Source organism: Phoca vitulina, unplaced genomic scaffold (assembly GCF_004348235.1).
Source record: "Phoca vitulina isolate PV1807 unplaced genomic scaffold, GSC_HSeal_1.0 scaffold2, whole genome shotgun sequence".
Lineage (NCBI taxonomy): Eukaryota > Metazoa > Chordata > Mammalia > Carnivora > Phocidae > Phoca > Phoca vitulina.
Window position 1 is genome coordinate 77,751,014 of NW_022589705.1, and position 20,059 is coordinate 77,771,072.

Below are 20,059 nucleotides of genomic sequence, written 5' to 3' on the forward strand. Positions count from 1 at the left end.
AGAGCTGGTAGCCACCAGCTTCTAATCCACTTCCTGCCAGACCCCAGAAATTAGGGCAGGAAGACCTGGTGGGAGGCGGGTGGCACAGTAGCCCCAGATCCAAGGGGCAACTCTACTGGACTCCTAGGGGCTTCTCTGGGCCTGTGAGAGGGGCCTGGCCCCCAGGCAGAAAGCAAGGAGCTCCAGGAGTGGAGATGAGAGGTCAGAGGGGGTGGGACAGGGCCTGGGCTTGCAACAAATCTGAAAGACCCCCTCAGTCCTCTCAACACTGCTGTGAAGTAGGCATCCTTGTCCCTGTTCCACGGAGGAGGGGACCGAGGCCGACTCCCCGTCCCTGAAGGCCCCTCTCTACACTGCCCACATGGCCTCCCACCGGGGTGCCTGTGGGTTTGGACCAGATTGTGGATGAAGAGATAAACCGGATGACTTGGAGGGACCCTTTGATTTTAGACTGACCTTGGTATCACCATGGGTTTCTAGGCTGGGTTTATGCAAATTAATGTAGATGTATGCTAATCAGACCACTACCAGGCCTGTTCTAATGGCGCTGCCGGCTCAGCGGTGTAGTGGGATGGATCTGCCCAGAAGGGGTCTGAGGAGTCCCCCAGCTGGGAAGGGTCAGCGGTCACTGGGAGGAGGGGTGGGGTTGCCATGGAGACAGAGGCCAAGCTCCAGCGGCTGCCTCCTGTGGGGACCAGGGCTGGCCCGGACTAGCCCTCTGAGACAGTCCTGGGCCCCCGCCCCCCACCCCCATAAGCTCCAGGCTGGTCTCTGAGGGCTAATTACGCCCAAGCTAGTGGACAGCTGCTCCCTGGCTCCCCCAGGCCCAGCTGAGGTACAGGGCTGGGCCAGAGCAGGAGGGCATAAGGACAGACAGATGGCAGTCTGGGGGCTGGGGGGCTGGGGAAGCTGAGGAGGAGGGAGCAGGACCAAGCAGGGCTACAAGGGGTGAGATTCCCAACTGCCAGGGCATGCAAGCCGGCCAGAGAGCCATGTGGTAGGGAAGAGTGAGGATTTGGCAGTCTCAGCTCTTCTGTGTGGCCTTGGGCAAGCCCCTTTGCTTCCTCAGGCCTCAGTTTCCTTATCCAGCAATGGGGGTAGGATTAAGAGACATGAGTATGAGGGTAATATACAATAGGCGCTCAATTAATGATTCTACTATTCTGAAGCCCGTTGAGAGGTTATTTTGTTTTCTTTTTTTCTTTAAGATTTTATTTATTTATTTGATAGAGACACAGCGAGGGAGGGAACACAAACAGGGGGAGTGGAAGAGGGAGAAGCAGGCTTCCTGCAGAGCAGGGAGCCCGATGCGGGGCTTGATCCCAGGACCCTGGGATCATGACCTGAACCGAAGGCAGAAGGCAGACGCTTAACAACTGAGCCACCCAGGCGCCCCAAGAGGTTATTTTGTTTTCTAATGGGAAAGACCATCCCCCTCATCTTGCCCCTCTTCCACTTCCCTGCTCTCTGGGCTGGGACAGATGTGCTGGAATCTTCCCTGAGGAGGGAAGAGGCAGGACTGGCACCCCATGAGGACAGGAACTGGGTCCTCTACACTCACCACTGGCTTCTTAACTCTTAGCCCACAAAAGGCACTGGAGGGCTGTTTGCAGAATGAACAAATGAACAGATGCGAAGGACTCAGCATAGTGTCTGGCACTAATAGGAGATTAATAAATGTTAGCTGTTATGTCGCTGCCCAAGGGAGCCGGGACTGGGTGACTCATGAGAGCAGGCTCTGCCCCTTCCTGAGCCCCTGACGGTCTCTGGAGAGAGGTGTGGGGGTGGGAAGAACAGTGAACAGAGACACAAGGACTTGAACCTGAGCTCTGCCACTTCCTGTCTGAGTGACTTTGGGAGCCTCCTCTGCAAAAGGGGAGCCTGCATATCCAGGCGGCTGCACTAGGGCCGTGGGGAGCCCTTGCCCCTGGTCCGGCTGAGCCTGAGGAGAGGTGGTGACGGAGAGGTGGTGACAGATTTGCGTGTCGTCAGGCAGGGGGAAGCAGGGCTGTGATGACCCAGGCAGAACCTAGGGAGGGACCTTACCAGGGGCTGGCAGAACCAGCTTCTGGGCAAAAAGGAGCCATTAAGCCCTCAACAGTGGTCACAGGACCCCAAAGGCTGGTCCCCCTGCTGCTAGGCAGGCTGCAGCACCGCCAGGCCCAGACAGTGATTGGGAGCTACTGAGACCCCCATTGTACATGAGAACACTGAGGCCTAGAGGGAGAGACTAGGCGGGACCCCACGGCACATTCACATCAGAGAAGGAGACCTCAGGTCCTCTGAGCCGTTTTACTGCTTTTTCACATGAATCAACACTGAAAAACATTTCTTCTTAACTTTTTTGAAAAATCTATCTTTGTTGTAAAAAATTACAATATACAGAAGTATGTCTAAGGAAAAGTATAAGTCTCCCCATGTCCCCATTCCCACTCCCTAGAGGGACTTCTCGGAACCTTTGTTGTGTGTTTCCCGGGCTCTTGACTCTGCATTTATAGTCACACATGCTTCATGTCTTTTTCATTTTTATTTTTTGGCTTTTGGGTTTTTTTTTTTACATAAATGGAATCCTATTGTTCTGCAGCTTGTGTGTGTGTGTGTGTGTGTGTGTGTGTGTTTTCCACTTAACGGTGATAACCTTGTCCATTTTCCAGCAGGAATCAGGCTGGGACAGAGAGAGGCAGAAGGGCTGCAGGAGCCCAGGAAGAGACAGGGAACGTGTGTGTGTGTGTGTGTGTGTGTGTGTGTACGTGTGCATGACTGTGTGTGTGTGTGTGTACGTGTGCATGACTGTGTGTGTGTGTGTGTACGTGTGCATGACTGTGTGTGTGTGTGTGTTGAGGGTAGGAAGGAGTCCCCGCAGGTCACTACACACAGTGGATGGGGAACCTGGCATGAAGACCCCATCATCAGCTCCCAGAGGCCTGTGGTGTTTGTCTCCAGACTTGAGCTCCCTGAGGAGGGAGCCGCCCCATTCTGTTCATCACCACTCTGCACAGGGCCTGGTGCATAATAGATGCTCAAGAAATATTTGTTCAGTGAACTGCTAGGCCAGTTTTCCCTGACCCCACCAAAGACGACCTGGTCTCTGTGACTGTTCCAACTCCTACTCAAAGGCCATTGCCCTAGATGGACCCCGGAGATGGGCGCAGAGCTCAGGGAGAGTGGGAAGACACTCCTCATAGACAACTCACTGCTGTCTGTCAGTTCGCTCACCTCCCTAATGAGGGGGTTGGACTGGTGGATCTCCAGGGGTCCGTCTGTCTGGCTTCAGTCCCACTCCCTCATTTCATGGATGAAGGGCTGAGTCGAGTTTAATTTTGTCAGCTGCCTCAGAAATCCACTGGGAAAAGGGGGGCTTGAGCTGGGGGATGCAGCCACGGCTGTTGCCGTGTACGGAGCACCAGCCATGTGCCAGGCGCTGCTGGGCTGAGAGCTTTCCATGCACCGTCTGAATCTTCAGGACATTTTCCCAAGTTCAAGCTCAGAGAGGGGGAGTAATTTGCCCAAGGTCACACAGTGAATCAGAGACTGACTCGGGATGGAACTCAGGTTTGCTGGACCCCAAATGGGGAGCTCTTTCCCACCTCAGCCCTCTTTGAACTAAAGTCAATAACGGTACCAGGCTGGACCAAACCATTCTTCCAAAACTTCAGGGACCCCTCCCTCATCATTCCCTCAGATGGCCTGACTTCTGTATCTAAGTCCCATGGTGACACGGCTGGGATTTTGGCCAGGAAAGTAGTTGACTTGTAGAATTGACTGGCAAGGGCTTGGGCACCAGAGGCTTCTGGTGGGTTCTGTGGCCCAGAGCCCGGCCCCCCTCCGCCCTCTCCCCCAGCCAGCCTCCCGGGGCTGGGGTGGGCCCATCTGTATCATTCATCCCTTGCCCCCACCTGGTGTTGGGCTCCTGGGGTTGGCGTCTAGACAGACTAGAGCATCCTACTGAGAACAGAGGCAGCCCTGACTCGGGGCTGAAGGTTCCCATGGCAACCGCATCCCCCTTGGCTGGCAGTTACCTGATAAATAAATAATCTGGGTGGGGGTGGGGAGCTAAGGGCAGGGGGAGGGGCAGCCGGGGAGCTTCGTGGTGGCTTCACTTGGGAAAGGAGAGGGGCAGGTTAGGCTTGAGGTGGGCTAGGGGGCTGGGCTGGGCGGGGAGGGGAGCTGGTAGTATTGTAATGGCCGGGTGAGTGCACAGCAGCGGGAGAAAGTGGCCAGAGGTGAGAGGGATTCAGAAGAGCAGGAGGGAGAGCAGCACCTGAAACTGAGCTTTCTGGCTCTTGCACTTGGACACATCATGGGGCCCAAACACTGGAAACGGACCAGGTTTGGGCATATTAAGTTCATGATGAGCCGTCGGATGAGTAGCTGGTTATAAAGGGGCTGGAGGCTGAAACAAGAACAGGGAGCGCCTGAAGGTTGGGTGGGCACACGTTTGCTTGCACCCAGGATATGGCCTGGGGGTGTTCTGACACTTAGGGGCCCGGCTGCATGGGAGGATGAGCTGCACGGGAATCAGGAGTGGCCAGGGAGGATGGAGACTGACTTTCACGTTGGCATCTGCAGTGTGCCAGGCTCAGCTCTCACCAGCGGGAATGCAGCGGTGAGCGCCTTAGGCGGAAATCCCTGCTCCCAGGGAGTGTGCCTTCTAACGCAGGAGTCCGACCGTAAAAGGGAGTGGGTAGTACGGTAATCTATGATAAGTGCCATGGAAAAAATAAAGCAAGGGGCAGGCAGGGAGTTCTGCAGCAGAATATAATTTTAAATACTACCTTAAAAAAAAATTGGGCACCTGGCTGGCTCAGTTGGTAGAACATGTGACTCTTGACCTCAGGGTCGTGAGTTCTAGCCCCACGTTGGTCGTAGAGCTTACTTTAAACGTATATATAAATTAACAAATAATATGGAATCTCTCCACCACCATACAAGGGAGGTATTGTGAATTATACCCATTCTGTGGGTGAGGAAACTGAGGTGCAGGGGAGTGAGGGACTGGCCCCGTGGCCCAGGGATTCTAACGGCGGGTCCGCTCCTAGCCACTGAGCCAAATGGTCGTGTGCATGCAGGCCGGGGGAGCTAGTGGCGGGGAGGGCATGGAGGCCTTTCAGCAGTTCTGGCCGTGAGAGCGTTGAGACAGGTGAGGATGGGGCTTTTCTCTTTTACTTTTTTTTTTTTTTTTTTTTTTGACAGAGAGAGACACAGCCAGAGAGGGAACACAAGCAGGGGGAGTGGGAGAGGGAGAAGCAGGCTTCCCGCGGAGCAGGGAGCCCGATGCGGGGCTCGATCCCAGGACCCTGGGACCATGACCTGAGCCGAAGGCAGACGCTTAACAACTGAGCCACCCAGGCGCCTTCTCTTTTACTTTTTTAATGGAACTGGCTTGAGTGTGCTTAGGAGCTAGTGCGAAGGATCCTGGGCACAGGGAGAGGTTGAGCTCCAGGCCAGAAGGGTCCGAGGATGGTGTGAGCGCCTGAGAAGACAGGAGGTGGGGTCCAGAGTGTAGGCAGAGACACCGGGCGGAGGAGGGGGCAGGCGGGGACAGGCAGAGGCCAGGTCCCAGTGTGAGAGTGAGGCTGGAGGGGTCCCAGGAGGGTGGAGGGCAGTGAGATCGGAAGTGGTCAGTGGGGAAAGTGGGTTCCCCCGAGAAGCCTAGTTGGGCTGTGGGGCGGCAGGGGGGGGCCTCTCAAAGTTGGTGGTTACGGACCTGCATCTGTCGCGCACCGGCTCTGCCTGGGGAGTGACTCTCTAGCAGCGCTCAGCTGCTTTGCAAGCAGGGAGAAAACTGTTAATTGGGTTTGTGCAGGTATGGGCTTCCCCTGACGGGTGCGAGGGAAAGGCAGAGGGGTAGGAGAGTCTGGCTGACAGGCGAAGCTCATGCCCAAGTGAGGGGGCATTGTGGGGGAGTGGGAGAGGGAGAAGCAGGCTTCCCGCTGAGCAGGGAGCCCGATGCGGGGCTCGATCCCAGGACCCTGGGACCATGACCTGAGCTGAAGGCAGACACTTAACAACTGAGCCACCCAGGCGCCCCTTTTTAAAAGATTTTTATTTAATTTGATTGAGAGAGAGAGAGAGGGAGAAGCAGACTCCCACTGAGTAGGGAGCTGACTCGGGGCTCCATCCCAGGACCCTGGGATAATGACCTGAGCCAAAGGCAGATGCTCAACTGACTGAGCCACCCAGGCGTCCCGCATCCAACTCCTGATCTCAGCTCAGGTCTTCATCTCAGGGTCATGAGTTCAAGCCCCATGTTGGGCTCCATGGTGGTGTGGAGCCTACTTCAAACAAATAACAACAAAAACATGCAAAGAAAAAGCACTCGGACGGGTAGTGGCCAGCCCCCCCCCCCCATCACACAGGAGGCTGCATCAGTTGCCAGCAGGAGCTTCTGTCATAGTCCTGGCCCACCTAGGAGAGAGACTCAAGACCTGGCTTACCGGTTGACCAGGTTAAAAACAATTAGCCCAAAGTCACTTTTTCCCTCGGTGCACGTGCACTTGAAATTTTTTCGAAGGAGCACATTGCCATTGTCTCCACACTAGTCCTCCCATCAAACTAACAAGACACAACAAGGCCAGCTAGGATTTACAATCACTGCAGCCCTCGGATTATTGTTCTAAGCTGGTGCAACCAGATGGGGAAGATATTCCCCCTATTTGTTTGTTCTTTATTTGGTAATTAGCTGCATCTCGCAGCTGCACAAGCAGAAATTCTTGAATATCTGACTTGGTTTTCTAATAAAAAATAATAACTTTAGGATTGAGATATTTATAAGTCGCAGAATCTCAATTAAAAAATATATATGGAGAGACACCTGGCTGGCTCAGTTGGTAGAGCGTGGGACACTTGATCTCAGGGTCGTGAGTTCGAGCCCTGAGTTGGGTATAGAGTTTACTTTAAAAAAATTAAGTTTATACCTGGGTGGCTCAGTCGATTAAGCGTCTGCCTTCGGCTCAGGTCATGATCCCGGGGTCCTGGGATTGAGCCCCACATCAGGATCCCTGCTCCGCGGGGAGCCTCCTTCTCCCTCTCCCACTCCCCCTGCTTGTGTTCCTGCTCTCGCTGTCTCTCTCTCTGTCAAATAGATTAATAAAAAAATCTTTAAAAAAAGGAAAAGGGAAATGAAGGCAGGACTTCCAACTGTTGTTTCAGCCACTCAGGGGTAGTAGCTGGGGTGGCGGGGGCAGGGTAAAGGAGTGTGGCAGCTCCCAGCAAGCCTTCGGTGCCCAACTAAGAAGCTTCCACTGTTGAGTCTCCTACTAATTAGCCACTGTTTATTAAGTCTAGTTGTCTCTCAGTCTTTGTGATGTCTCCATATCCTCACAACAACTTCTCGGGGAAAGGATTGCCTTCCCTATTTACAGTTGAAGAAACAGGCTCAGAGAGCGAAAGTAACTTGCACTGAGTCACACAGAGCTGCAATTTGAACCTGAGTTTTAGTGATTCCATAGCTTTTCGTGGTAACAGTCCCACGCTTGCTTTGTCAGTGAGGTCCCCGAGAACCCAGAGGGGCTGGAGCAAGGGCCAGGGGCGGAGCAGGGTGATACCATGTTTTACGGGGGCATTTCTAGGCAAGATGTCTCCCCAGCTACACTATGAGCCTGGGCAAGTCTGCCTCAGCCACTTCCTCTGTCCTCTGACGGCAGTCTCCTTGCCAGGACCAGATGCGAGCTAAGTTGAGAGCATCAAGTGGGCCCCAAACCACCAGGGCTCCCCAAGGCTTGGCAGAGTCAGGGTGGAAAGGAGAAGAGCAGAAGTGGGGCAGAAGCTGTTGGGAGCAGGGAGCAACCTGGGGAGTTTCTCCCCAAGGTCAGCAGACCATGAGAGTCAAAGGTGGAAGGCCCTTAGCGGTCATGCAGTCCAGTGGTCTCTTCTGAATGGAAGAAGGAGCTTGAGACCCACTGGGGAAGGTGGCCTGCCCCAGGTCACCCAAGAGTCTGTCAGACTCTCAACCAGAATCCACACCTCTTAACTCCAGTGCCAGTGCCAAGAGGGAAAGTTGATAAGTTGGTGCCAAGATGGGACAGGTGACAGAGAAAAGCAGAATGACTGCCCGGCTCTGCCACCTCCCTACTGTGTGACTTTGGGGAAGTCACTTCCCTTCTCTGAGCCTCATGGTCTCTTGCTTCAGAACAAGATCATGATCTCAGCTCTGCCTTTCTGCCAAGGAACATCCAGTGAGCGATGAAAGCTCTTTACAATCTGCAGGGCCCTGCAGGAGGAGTCACCAACAAGAGGCAGGCTGACGCCAGGTGGGGGGCTGCCAGGGCTGGGCCTGCAGCTTCCTGGGTCTCTGCCCAAGCTTTACCATCTGTGTGGTAGCGTCAGCCCCACCTCCTCCCGCTTCCCTGCCAGGAGAACGGCTTCTGGGATCTTCCCTGTCCCTTCCCAGCCAGATCCTCTTCTCTCCCCTTCTATTTTAATCAGGACTCTGGGTTGCAAGTGACAGAAATCACAAGTACAAGGAGGGAGAATTCGTTTTCGGCATGGCTAGATCCTCAGACCGAAAACGATGTGACCTGGGCACTCCCCTCGCTTGTTCACTCTTTCTCCCTTTCTGTCCCTTTGAGATGGCAAAGACAGCCACCAACAGCTCTGAGCAACACTGTACCCGTTCAGATACCCTGGCAGACAGCATCTCTGTCCCGGCTGCTCCAGCAGCTCTCCGGGGTGACTCTCGGGAGCAGGCCACAGGGCGAGTGCCCAGCCCTGACCAGATCCCTGTGTGTCGATTATCTGGTTAGGACTGAGTCATGAGCCCACTGCTGAAATTAGAGGTGGGCTCAGCCCCACCCAAGGCACATGGACTAAAGGTCCAGGAGGCGGTTCCCAAAACAAAGAGATGGGTTCTTTCACCAGGAGAAGAAGTATTGGACAGTCAATAACAATGGATGTCATTGGCACCTTTGTTCTTAAGTGTATCAGCTGAAACATTGAACCAGGGGCTCCTGGAAAGGGAGGATTGATTGAATCCTGTATCGGTTAGCTTTTGCTGGGTAACAGATCATTCCAGAGCAGCAGTTTAAAACAATCATTTTATTTAGCTCTTGATTCTGTAGGTCAGCTGGGCGATTCTTCTGGTCTGGCTACGTGTTTTTTGGTCAGTTGGTGGGTTGGTTGGCATCGGAATGATCTAGGATGGCCTCACTCACATGTCTGATGGTTGATGGGCTGTCATCTGGGGGGCCTTGGTTCTCCTCTTATCCTCCAGCGGGTCACAGGAGCTCTTCTGTGTTACAGGTGTAGGAAGTGGGCAAGCTCCAGGGCACAAGCAATTTTTTCAAAAGGTCTTCACTTGCACTATGCTTCCTAAAGTCCCATTGGGCAAAGCAAGTCACATGACCAAGCACAGAGTTACTGTAGAAGGGTACTGCCAAAGAGCATGGGGACAGGGAAAGAACTTGAGGTCAATTTTGCAACCTACTGTAGCTCCCTTGGGGAAGGGGAGTAAAAAAAAATTCCTTTCTCTGCAGCCCATAGATTTCATGGGCCAGGGCAACCTCCAGATAGCAGTCCTTGGAAGAGGGGACTCAGGCCCAGGGACTTTCCTGGGCCCTTCAGGGCCGTGGCTCAGCCCTTGGCCAGGGCTGGGGGAAGCGGTCTGGATCCTAACTCCACCTGCTTCGAGCCCCACATGAGGCAGGGGCAGGTGCTAACGGGGATCGCCTCTTGGCAGGGAGGAAGGTGTTCTGAACCCCGGCTCCCTTCTGTTAGCTGTCCCCAAAGTGATGAGCAGGGCTCCGTCTCAGTTCATCCCCACAGACTTGCTTCCATCTCCCCATCTCCCTGTGGTCTTGCAGGGCTGGGATGGCTCTGGACTTGTGTACAGTCAGGCCATAGTGCCTCGTCGCCGTGGTAAGGGGTGTCACCTGCTCCACGAGGTCGAGGAGTCCCTGTCCTCCCCTTTCAGGCGGTGACCGTGCCCTCAGCCTGCTCTCTCCCACAGGTCGCTGCGCTGGAGCGGCAGATCTTTGACTTCCTGGGCTATCAGTGGGCTCCTATCTTAGCCAACTTCCTGCACATCATGGCAGTCATCCTGGGCATCTTTGGCACCGTGCAGTACCGCTCCCGGTACCTCATTCTGGTATGGCTCCCTTGGCCCCTCCTACCCCCCTGCCCCTCCAGGCATGAACTGCCCCCCCTTCCCTGGGTGCCCAGACCCCTGCCCTGTCTTAGCTCCAGCCCGGCTGGTGGTGGATGCCCAAGTCCCAATGCTTCTTTGCTCAGCAGAGAGACGAGATTGATATTTTCCCTAAAGGATTTCCTAGGGAAGAATCCAAATATTAACCTGCCAGGTCATTTAGTGAGTGTCTACCATGTGCAAAGCGCACTGCTAAAAGTTCCGCATGTTTACTTATCTTTACAACAGCCCTGCAAGGGATATCTTACCATCTCCATTTTCCAGATGAGGAAATGAGGCTCAGAAAGGTTACGAGGCTTCCTAAGGTCACACAGCTAATAAGTGGCAGGATTAGAGCATCAGACCCAGAGCGAAGGCTCTTGATACGTGCCCACGCTGCCTCAGTAAGCCAGTGCAGGGACGGACTTCATCTTCTCTAGCTTCTCAGGTTGCTTTAAGAGGCTGGCTCGGCTTTGGTCCTTTGCTGTTCATCAAGAATGTGGTGTGATGGCAAGTGGGGCTTTGAGGTCAGTGCCCTCTGTGCTCTGATCCCAGGAGTGGATTGTGTCCCTGGCTCCCTCCTCCTGCTTCCTCTTCCCAAGCCCTGGTCCTTGATGGTCTCTGTTAAACTCCTGTGTTTAGCTAGGCTCACCCTTCTCCCCTGCTCTTCCTCAGTGACCCATTCACCTGCCTCTTTGGAGGGAAAAGGGACACCTGTGATGACAATGACATGCTTTGCCATGCTCCTGCCACAGCCCATTCTGGCTCGTTCTTGGGCTTCGCCCACCTCCCACAGGCTGAACCTCCCAGAAGCTGGGTGGGCAGGGCCCTTCCAAAGCTCTATCTCACCCGGGATGGGAGAATCCTTCTCTCCAGCTCTCGGGAAAGCCCCAGGCACTCCGCTAAGCAGCACTGTGTGCTGGGTGACAGAACTGGAATTGCAGGCCCAGGACTTGGGTGGAAATACCCCGCTCCTCTCCAGCTCTGTGGAGCCGGGTTGTGTCTATTGTTCTCTGCAGAATGCATCGAATTAGCTGCCAGAGGACTGGAGCCTGAGGAGCAGCCCTATCTCTTCCTAGCTGTGTGATCTTGGAAAACTGAAACCTCCTCTCTAGCGCTTACGTTGGTTATCTTTAGAGAAAGAACAATGCCTTCCATGCAGGGCTGTTGTAAGGACCGGACGGATGTAATAATGATTTGTAAACTCTAAAGTGCTCTCTGCGTGAGATAGTGTCATCATTTCTCCTTGCAAAGGTCCCCTCGGTCCCTGAGCTCTGTCTCCATTGACAAGCCCCATCCCCGCTCCCCCAGGCCCCACCCTGATCCCACCTCTCCTTTCTCCAGTATGCAGCCTGGCTGGTGCTCTGGGTTGGCTGGAATGCATTTATCATCTGCTTCTACCTAGAGGTTGGACAGCTGTCCCAGGTAAGCCTCAGGCCTGGCAATGCCAGAGGGCAGAGCCTGACCTTTCCTATCCCCTACCCCAGGGGCTCCTAGTTTGGTCTGGGGCATCATCTCTTGAAGAGACCTCCCTCTACACACCCAAATGATCTGTGCTCCACAGACCCTACTCCCACATTTTAGTTTCTGGCCTCTTCTGCACTTCTCAGAAACAAATGATGGAGCAGATAAGGCTGAGGGGCCGTGAAGATGGGCGGTGGTCCCACTTGATCACAAGCTCAGTAGAAACCAACCACTTGTAGTGGCCCTGAAAAGTGCTCTTGGGCTCCACACGTGTTCAGGGCAAGGGAGGTGAAAATGTCATGTACAGCATTTGGTAACTGCTTAGGCCACAAAGATTTGAGTCCAGTTCTGATCAATATTTTCAGAAGGGAAAGAGATGAAGTAGTCTTTGGGGAAAATCGAGTGGACCAGATCCCATGCAGAACTATTGAAGAAAGGGGAAGTTTTTAGCTTGTGGAAGAGCAGGCCCAGAGGATACAACTTCTATTTTTAGTATGTAAGAGGGGAAAATATATGAATGGGAACATTGGCTTTGTAGTTCTGGTAGATCTAAGTCCCGGCTCCAGCATTTCCAAACTGTGACCCCTGGGCATGTGTCTCACCCTCTCTGAGCTTGAGTTTCCCTGTCTAGTGAGCGCAGATAACCACTTCATGTGGTTGCCGAGGATGAAATGTGATCATACATCCCATCGCAGGGCTTGGCACCTGGTCAGCACCCAGTGAATATTTGTTAACAGGCTGCATGATGAATGGATTGATAAACACAGAGATGCACACCGTGGGTGAGAACCTCTGATCTAGGCCAGCCCCTTCTGCATTTCCGATGGGGAGACCAAGGACTAGAGAGGACAGGTTTGCCCAGGGCCATACCCAGAGAGCAGTGGAGAGACTGAATGGGCTGTGAAGGGGTCTGTACTGAGGATTTCACCCATGGCTGGAAAACTGGACTCAGCCACTGTTAGGGTCCCTTCCATCCCTGAAACTTTGGGGCTCCTGTGGGTCGGTCAGCACCAGCCCCTTTCATCTCTGATGGAAGTGTGAGACCTACGTAGTCATCAAGCGCCACCTACTGGCCAAATATAGACTTGCAGAAATGGGCTCCCTCCGTACTCTTCAAAGCAAGCCAGGAGAGGAGGCTGCTACAACAGTCCAGGTGTGATGTAGATCTTATATAAAGTTTCCTGGGGCCTGGGGAAGATCCCCCTGCCCCTGGCCCCAGCTCAGTATTCTAGGCCCCTCTGCCCCCAGGACCGGGACTTCATCATGACCTTCAACACATCCCTGCACCGCTCCTGGTGGATGGAGAATGGGCCAGGCTGCCTGGTGACACCTGTCCTGAACTCCCGCTTGGCACTGGAAGACCACCATGTCATCTCTGTCACCGGCTGCCTGCTTGACTATCCCTACATCGAAGCACTCAGCAGTGCCCTGCAGATCTTCCTGGCTGTGAGTCTTCCTGTCCCCCCTGGCCCACACACTCCCAGAGGTGGACTCCACCCCAACCCCTTTGTTTAGCTCTAGTTAAGAAGGGGAGAACCTAGATCTTCCAGCCTGCCTGTGTCTGCCTGGCTCTGTCTCCATATCTTGTATCTCCTCCCTTCACCCCCTGCCCCAGCTCCCATTCTAGGAGTGAGCAGGTTTAATGAATAGGATGAGTCATCAGACTATGAGTCAACCCAGTCTCCAGTGTATCTGCTGTGTGACCTTGGGCAAGTCACTTGCCCTCTCCAAGCTTATATGCTTATTAACAGAAATTCATGACCACATCAACTGTGTAGAGTTGTAAGAGTTAAAGAAGAGTGGCTCCAAGATAGTAATATAGTTCCCAGTCTTGCCCTCAGCACTCCACACACCCAAAGCCACATAATCCTCGTTCCTCTTAACAAATCAGTGAAGTATTGCCCAGGTCCAGCTGGGAAAACAGAGGCCCAAAGAGGTAAAATTATGACTTGTCCAAGTCCACTCACAGAACGGATAATGGGACCAGGTATGTTTGACTATAAGGCCCAGTCATTTAACTTGAAGTTGTTATGGGTTGGCCTTCATCCTCGCACACCCAGTCCCTCCCGTCCTTCTGGGCCTGGCCAGGCAGGGGGTGGAGGAAGAGCTTCTGTCTTCTTTCCTTTCACCCCCAGCTGTTTGGCTTCGTGTTCGCCTGCTACGTGAGCAAAGTGTTCCTGGAGGAGGAGGACAGCTGTGAGTGCCGAGCCCCTAGGGAACGGGGAAGCCTGGCCACACACCACCCCGTGCCTTCAGCACCCTGGACAGAGCCCCGCGCGGCCTGGGAGGGAGGAGACCTGGGTTGGCCAACTGGCTCCTCTTGGTGGGGAAGAAGAGGCGGCAGGGGTGGTGGCGGTCGGCATAGCCAGCGCATTCTGGGCTGTGACCCAGACACCCAGGTGCCCAGTGCACGGCTCCAGCACTGCTCTCCACCCACTCCTCTTAGGTTCTGGCCCTCCGAGGACCTCCACGGGGCTCGCCCCTACCAAGCACCTCCCGTGCCCAGCCTCGTCCCCCGACTACCGTCCACCCCCACCTCCCAGGTCTTGCCCCCTTAAGTGGCTCAAGCCCTGCTCCCTTAAAGGACGGCCCGCCCCCCGAGGCTTTCCATCCACTTGGGCTTTGGCCCACTCTGGCTGAGCTCCTGAAAATCCCGCTCTGCTCCGCATAGGTCCTGCAGCAAAGCCCCGCCCTAAGGCTCTGTACAGGGGTCTGGCCCTCAGATTCTTCCTTTTCAGGACCTAGCCTCCCATAACTCATACCCCACAGGCTCATCCCTAACTATGCGCCACCTCCCCTTCCGCAGTTGACTTCATCGGTGGCTTTGACTCCTACGGATACCAGGCGCCCCAGAAGACGTCGCATTTACAACTGCAGCCTCTGTACACGTGGGTCATGGTGCCCAGCGGGGTGGGGTGGAGGGACTAGGGCGTTGCTGTAGGGGAAGGAAAGGCAGGCAGGCGTGGGGAGGGCAGCCGAATCTCTCTGCGGGTCCACTTCCCTAACCTGCCTTTGTTTCCTGCAGGTCGGGGTAACTTCTGTCCCGCGCCCATCCAGTTGCCATGAGCTTGCTAGCTGGACTGAAGCCCTGGCGCGAGCTCGGGCCGAAATAGCAGGCGCGCCCCCTGGCGGCTCGCGAACCGACTGCAGCCTGCTCCGGCTGGGTCTGCGGCGGACTTGGACTTGACCCTTCCAGCCCGACTCCAGGGGTGGGACGTGCTGGGCGGGGGAGGGGATCGCGGGGTTTGTATTTTTTTTATCTCAGCCTTGGCGTGCGCTGGGGCCTCCCTCCCTTCTCCAGCCGCTCCCTTTCGAAACCCTTCACCCCACTTCCGGTCCCCTGTGCAGGGAGAAATGGCATTTGCCCCATCTCACCACACTCGTTCACCAGCCCTGGGGAGAGTTACTGTGAACTAGAAGCAGGAGTCCTGGGTTCCAGTTGCAGCTCCGTCACCGACTCTCTGTGTGACATCTGGCAAAGCCCTTCCTTGCCCTCTCTGGGCCTCAGTTTCCCTCAATTAAAATAATCTCTTAGCAGATGGAGCTCTTTCTAGCCTTTTCATTTGACTCTTAATTCCAGGGGCTAGGCTGGGATTATAATTCCCATTTTGCAGATATGGAAACTGAGGCCCGGAGATATGAAGTGATTTGCTTGAGGCCACACAGCTAGGCTTTTGGTGGAGGCAGGCCTTGAACACAGCATACCTTCTGTAGTTTCAGACTCCAGAACCCAGTGTCTGGTCTCTGAATCCCATTTCCAAGCCCCCATCCAGCTGGGACACTCTAGAACCCACGTGATCTACATCACACACACCACCACCACCACCCCTCGCCAGCGCCTCTCTTGAAGCAATATACCTGTTCTCCTGTTGGGAACCAGATGAACAGAGCCCAGAGCCCTGAATTCAGCCTGACCCACAGGGAAGCCCTCCTAGACTCGGCCCCCATCCACCCTTGGCCAACCTTTCAAGTTCATTCCAATAAGGAGGGTGGGCATATCTCAGCCACCCCACCCCCTTCCAGGTCCCTGAGGCCGGGTCTGCTGCAGCCATGATCCCCTGTCCTCTCAGCAACTCCACCAACCCCTGATGGCTCCATCCACGTCACCCGTTGGAAGACTTGTGGTTCCAGAATGGAAGACAGCTGGTCAGCACCTCCCGATCACCAGTTTTCAAAGATCACCAGCATTTATGACCACCCCAATGTCAAAGAGAAACCTCTAACAAGCCCAGAAGGAGTTGTGAAGAGGCAGACTGGGAGTGTGGGTCATGGTGTGGGGTTGGGAGGGCCAGCACCCCTGAGAGCAAACAGAGATGAGAGCTCATTCTCCCCATCTCCTTCCACAGACACCCCTGAGGACCTTACTTCCTGTGTACTGGCCGTGAGTCCAAGGGCAGGAGGGGCAGCCCTCAGCTTCCCAGTCTGTGAAACATGAGTGGCCCTGGATTAGGAGGGAGGGCAGGAGGCGTGGGGGAATGGGAGGGAAACACAGATGGTTTGTATGCCTGAGCCCATCCATGGTGACCACTCCACTCCTTGCTCTCTACCCTCTGATCTAGCCTTCCCTACATCTGAGGCCAAAGCATCCTGAGCTAGGACCCCACCCCGCCATCCCCTCTGCAGTGTTCTGCCAAGGAGCCAGCCCCAGGAGTTCCACTGGTCACCCCAGGCACTGAGGTCCCATATGGTCTGCCCAGGTAGCTAGGGGTTCCGTTCAAGAAGGGGGCAGCTCCCTTCGGACCTGGCTGCTATCCTGCCACCAGCCCTCTCCTGTCTCCAGCCCTCTCCTCCCACCCCCACTCCCCAGCCTCCTTTCTATTCAACGGGTTTAGCCACTGGTGCTTTGAAGCCTTTTGTTTTTATAAGATGGTTTTTGCAAGGGACCAAGTTCTTTTCTCACTGGGACCTTGCAAGGCAGGGAGTGTACCCTGGTTTCTGTGCAGGTGGGTTAATTAAAGATGGTGTTTTCTTCTCTATCATCCTGTCCTCCTGCCCAGTGAGTCAGCAGGGTCCCTGCTTGAGGGTGAGCAGGGGCTGGGAGTCAATGTCAGTGTCATCATTCCTGGGGCACTGGCCTGTGCTTCTGACTGGCTGTGTAGCTTTGGGAAGTCACTCTTCCTCTCTTCCCTCATCCATAAAATGCAGAGGTGGGGCTCAATCAGTGGGTTCCCAAGCCTGGCTCACAATCCCTTGGAGAACTTTCTATTCATTTTTCTGAGTAGGTGGATTGTAAGTTTATGCTTCCAAATATCCTTTGCTTCTCAAGTCTGCCCTCTTCCTGACAACTCAGTTCCTGACTTAGAATGAGCTGGCAGACAATGCTTTAGACGTAGATTCCTGGGACATCCTGGATCTTTTCTAGCAAGACAGCCAGAATCAGTATTTTGAATATTTAAAATTTTATTTACTTTTGTGAATAGATAATATGTATATTGGTACAGAATTCAGAAAGTTCCAGGACTTTATGTCTTTTTACCGATTTTTCATATCTTTCCAAAGAGAGACAATTCTTCGTTAACTGACGTAAATATTTTTCCCCTTTTCACACAAATGGCAACATGCTCTACTCAATCTTTGACTTCCTACTGCTTCTTCTACTTAACTCTGAATCTTGGAAACCTTCCCCCAATAATACACGTGGAGCTGCCTCCCTTTCTTCCATGGTGATTTGGTAGAATTAAGACTTGTGTGAAGATTCCCAGGTAATCCTGATGCGGCTAGGGGCTAAGAACCAGAGGTTCTACACAAGATGCCCCGAGTTCATGATGCAAACCTCTGCGGACGCCTCCTGGCCATGGAGTTCGAAGATCAATCACAGATACCGCCTTCAAGGAGTTTATGGTTCAGTGGGGAGCCCCCAGGATGGGAACGCTGGTGGGTGGTCAGTGCTGAGGACAGGGTGGACTGAAAGGCCACCTGAGGGTCCTGGACAGGGACAGCAGCATGAGCACAGGTGTGGAGGGAGGGGAACACGTGGTATGGGGGGAGGGGAAGAATAGCCAGGGACAAACTGGTTGGAGGGAACTTTGATTGGGAATGTATTAGTTTCCTATTGCTGTCCTAGATTACCACAACATTAGTGTCTTAATACAAATGTAATGCCTTATGGTTCTGTAGAGGTTGGACATGAGTCTCACTGGGGTAAAATCAAGATGTCTGGAGGGTTGCATATCTTTCCGGAGGGTCTAGGGGAGAATCTATGTCCTTGCCTTTTCTAGCTTCTAGAGGCTATCCCCATTTCTTGGCTTGTGGCCCCTTCCTCCATCTTCAAAGCCAGCAATATCCTATCTCTTTGACCTTCCATCATCACATCTTCCCACAGCCATGAAAGGTTCTCCACTTTTAAGGGCTCCTGTCATTAGGTTGGGCCCAACCAGATAATCCAGGATGATCTCCCCATTTCAAAGTCCCTTTTGCCATGTAACACATTCACATGTTCCAGGGGTTAGAATGTAGACACCTTTGGGAGCCATTATTCTGCCTTCCAGGATAGGAATTGTATCCAGGTTATAGCAGCCCTAATGTCAAATCAGAGCACATCAGCCTGAGTGATGTAGATGGGAACTACTGAAGGATTTTGAGCAGAAGCTACTCCGTTAGAGCTGTCTTTATGGGAGAAGATATTTGCAAATGACATATCTAATAAAGAGTTAGTATCCAAAATACATAAAGAACTTGTAAAACTCAACACCCAAAAAAATAGTTAATCCAGTTAAAAAATGGGCAGAAGACGTGAGTAGACATTTTTCCAAAAAAGACATGCAGATACATGAAAAGATGCTCAACATCACTCATGATCAGGGAAATACAAACCAAAACTAAAATGAGATGTCACTTAATGCCAGTCAGAATGGCTAAAATTAACAACACAGGAAGCAACAGGTGTTGGTGAGGATGCAGAGAAAGGGGAATTCTTTTTACACTGTTGGTGGGAATGCAAGCTCGTGCAGCCACTCTGGAAAACAGTATGGGGGTTCTTCCAAAAGTTAAAAAAGAACTACCCTATGACCCAGCAGTTGCACTACTAGGTATTTACCCAAAGGATACAAAAATGCTAATTTGAAGTTTTAAGCAGCAATGTCCATAATAGCCAAATTATGGAAAGAGCCCAAATGTCCATCAACTGATGAATGAATAAAGAGGATGTGGAGTCTATATACAATGAAACACTATTCAGCCATAAAAAAGAATGAAATCTTGTCATTTGCAACAACACAGATGGAGCTAGAGAGTATAATGCTGAGCGAAATAAGTCAAAGAAAGACAAATACCATATGCTTTCTCTCACATGTGGAATTTAAGAAACATTAGAGCTGTCCTTTAGCAAGAACGGGCAGGGCTGGAAGCGTGGGGTGGAGGAAGAAGGCAGGAAGCAGTGTTTCATCTGGAAGAGACCTCAGATTTCTCACAACCCTCTGTAGATGTAGATGTGTGTTCTTGGGGATCCATGTGTGACAATGAGCTCTATGTGTAAACTTGGGAGGGTAATGATCAGCATGAACTGCAGGAGGCAGGCGTACCTAGGTCCAAATTCATGACTCTGGAACCAGTTGAGCTGGTCTTCCTACAAAGCCCAGTAAAGATCCCCCAGCTCCTGCCATCCTGGGGCCACCTCCCAGCAACCTCCACACACTAGAATAATCCAGGTAGGACAGGCCATCTTCCAGTAACTGCTGAATCACAAAGGGACCCAAAGCGTTCTTTAAAACTAGAATATGAATTCCCCAAGGTACATTTGACAAGCGCAAGAGTCTACTGGGACTTATACACACACGAGTGTTTTCTTTAATGCATTGGAATTGGATCTTGCAGTTTCTAAACAGATTAGGAATTGGGGGGGTGGCTGACACCAAGACCCCATTGCCTTACAGGATTCACTACTCCACAGGCTGCTGCACCAGGGCACTGTTTCTCTAGTTTCCAGAGCATAAGAATCCCTTAACATCCGAATTCCTGATCCTGAGCCAGAATGTACTGAACCCAACATCTCCTAGGCAGTGACAGGAAAACTGCATTTTTTTGCAAGTGCCCCCTGTGATCCAGGTTTGGGAAATCCTAGACCTGGATAAAGAGGCATTCAGACATTTTTGGAACTCCCCCTACTCCAATGTCTTGGAGGTCCCACCGAATTATACCTGCCAGCTTCCTCGTACCAGAGCTAGCCTTTAAGGCTCTCTCCCCTAAGCTGGATTTTGTTACTGACAATCTTACGGCGTGTGTGTGTGTGGGGGGTGTGTGTGTGTGTGTGTGTGTGTGTGTGTGTGTGTGTGCGTTAGTCATTTTAGACGAGATCGGGCGCGTTCAGGGTGGTATGGCCGTAGACTAGTGCGTTAGTCATTTCAAAGGCTGTGATCTACTCCTGAATTTAAACATCGACATAACTTCACCCCTAGGTTAGTTTGGGCAAAGGCAGGTCCAAGCCCTGCCTTCCCCTCCCTTAGCCTCAGTCGCCTAGAGGAGGAGGCGAGGGCAGCT

General features: G+C 53.0%; 1 protein-coding gene across 3 annotated transcripts in view; it reads left to right on the forward strand.

Moving 5' to 3' along the window:
• Positions 1 to 18,253, forward strand: part of NKAIN1 (sodium/potassium transporting ATPase interacting 1) — a 40,971-nt gene extending 22,718 nt beyond the window's left edge. Inside the window, exons 2-7 of one of the 3 annotated variants that reach the window (XM_032389382.1) lie at positions 9,947 to 10,084; positions 11,465 to 11,545; positions 12,833 to 13,030; positions 13,720 to 13,780; positions 14,391 to 14,472; positions 14,610 to 18,253. In XM_032389382.1, coding sequence (XP_032245273.1) covers positions 9,947 to 10,084; positions 11,465 to 11,545; positions 12,833 to 13,030; positions 13,720 to 13,780; positions 14,391 to 14,472; positions 14,610 to 14,619 — 570 coding nt within the window. In that variant the 3' untranslated portion in view covers positions 14,620 to 18,253. Of the gene's footprint in view, positions 1 to 9,946; positions 10,085 to 11,463; positions 11,546 to 12,816; positions 13,031 to 13,719; positions 13,781 to 14,390; positions 14,473 to 14,609 lie in introns of those variants that run through there. The other 2 variants (XM_032389390.1, XM_032389399.1) reach the window with 2 other exon arrangements.
• The last annotated feature ends 1,806 nt before the right edge of the window (positions 18,254 to 20,059 follow it).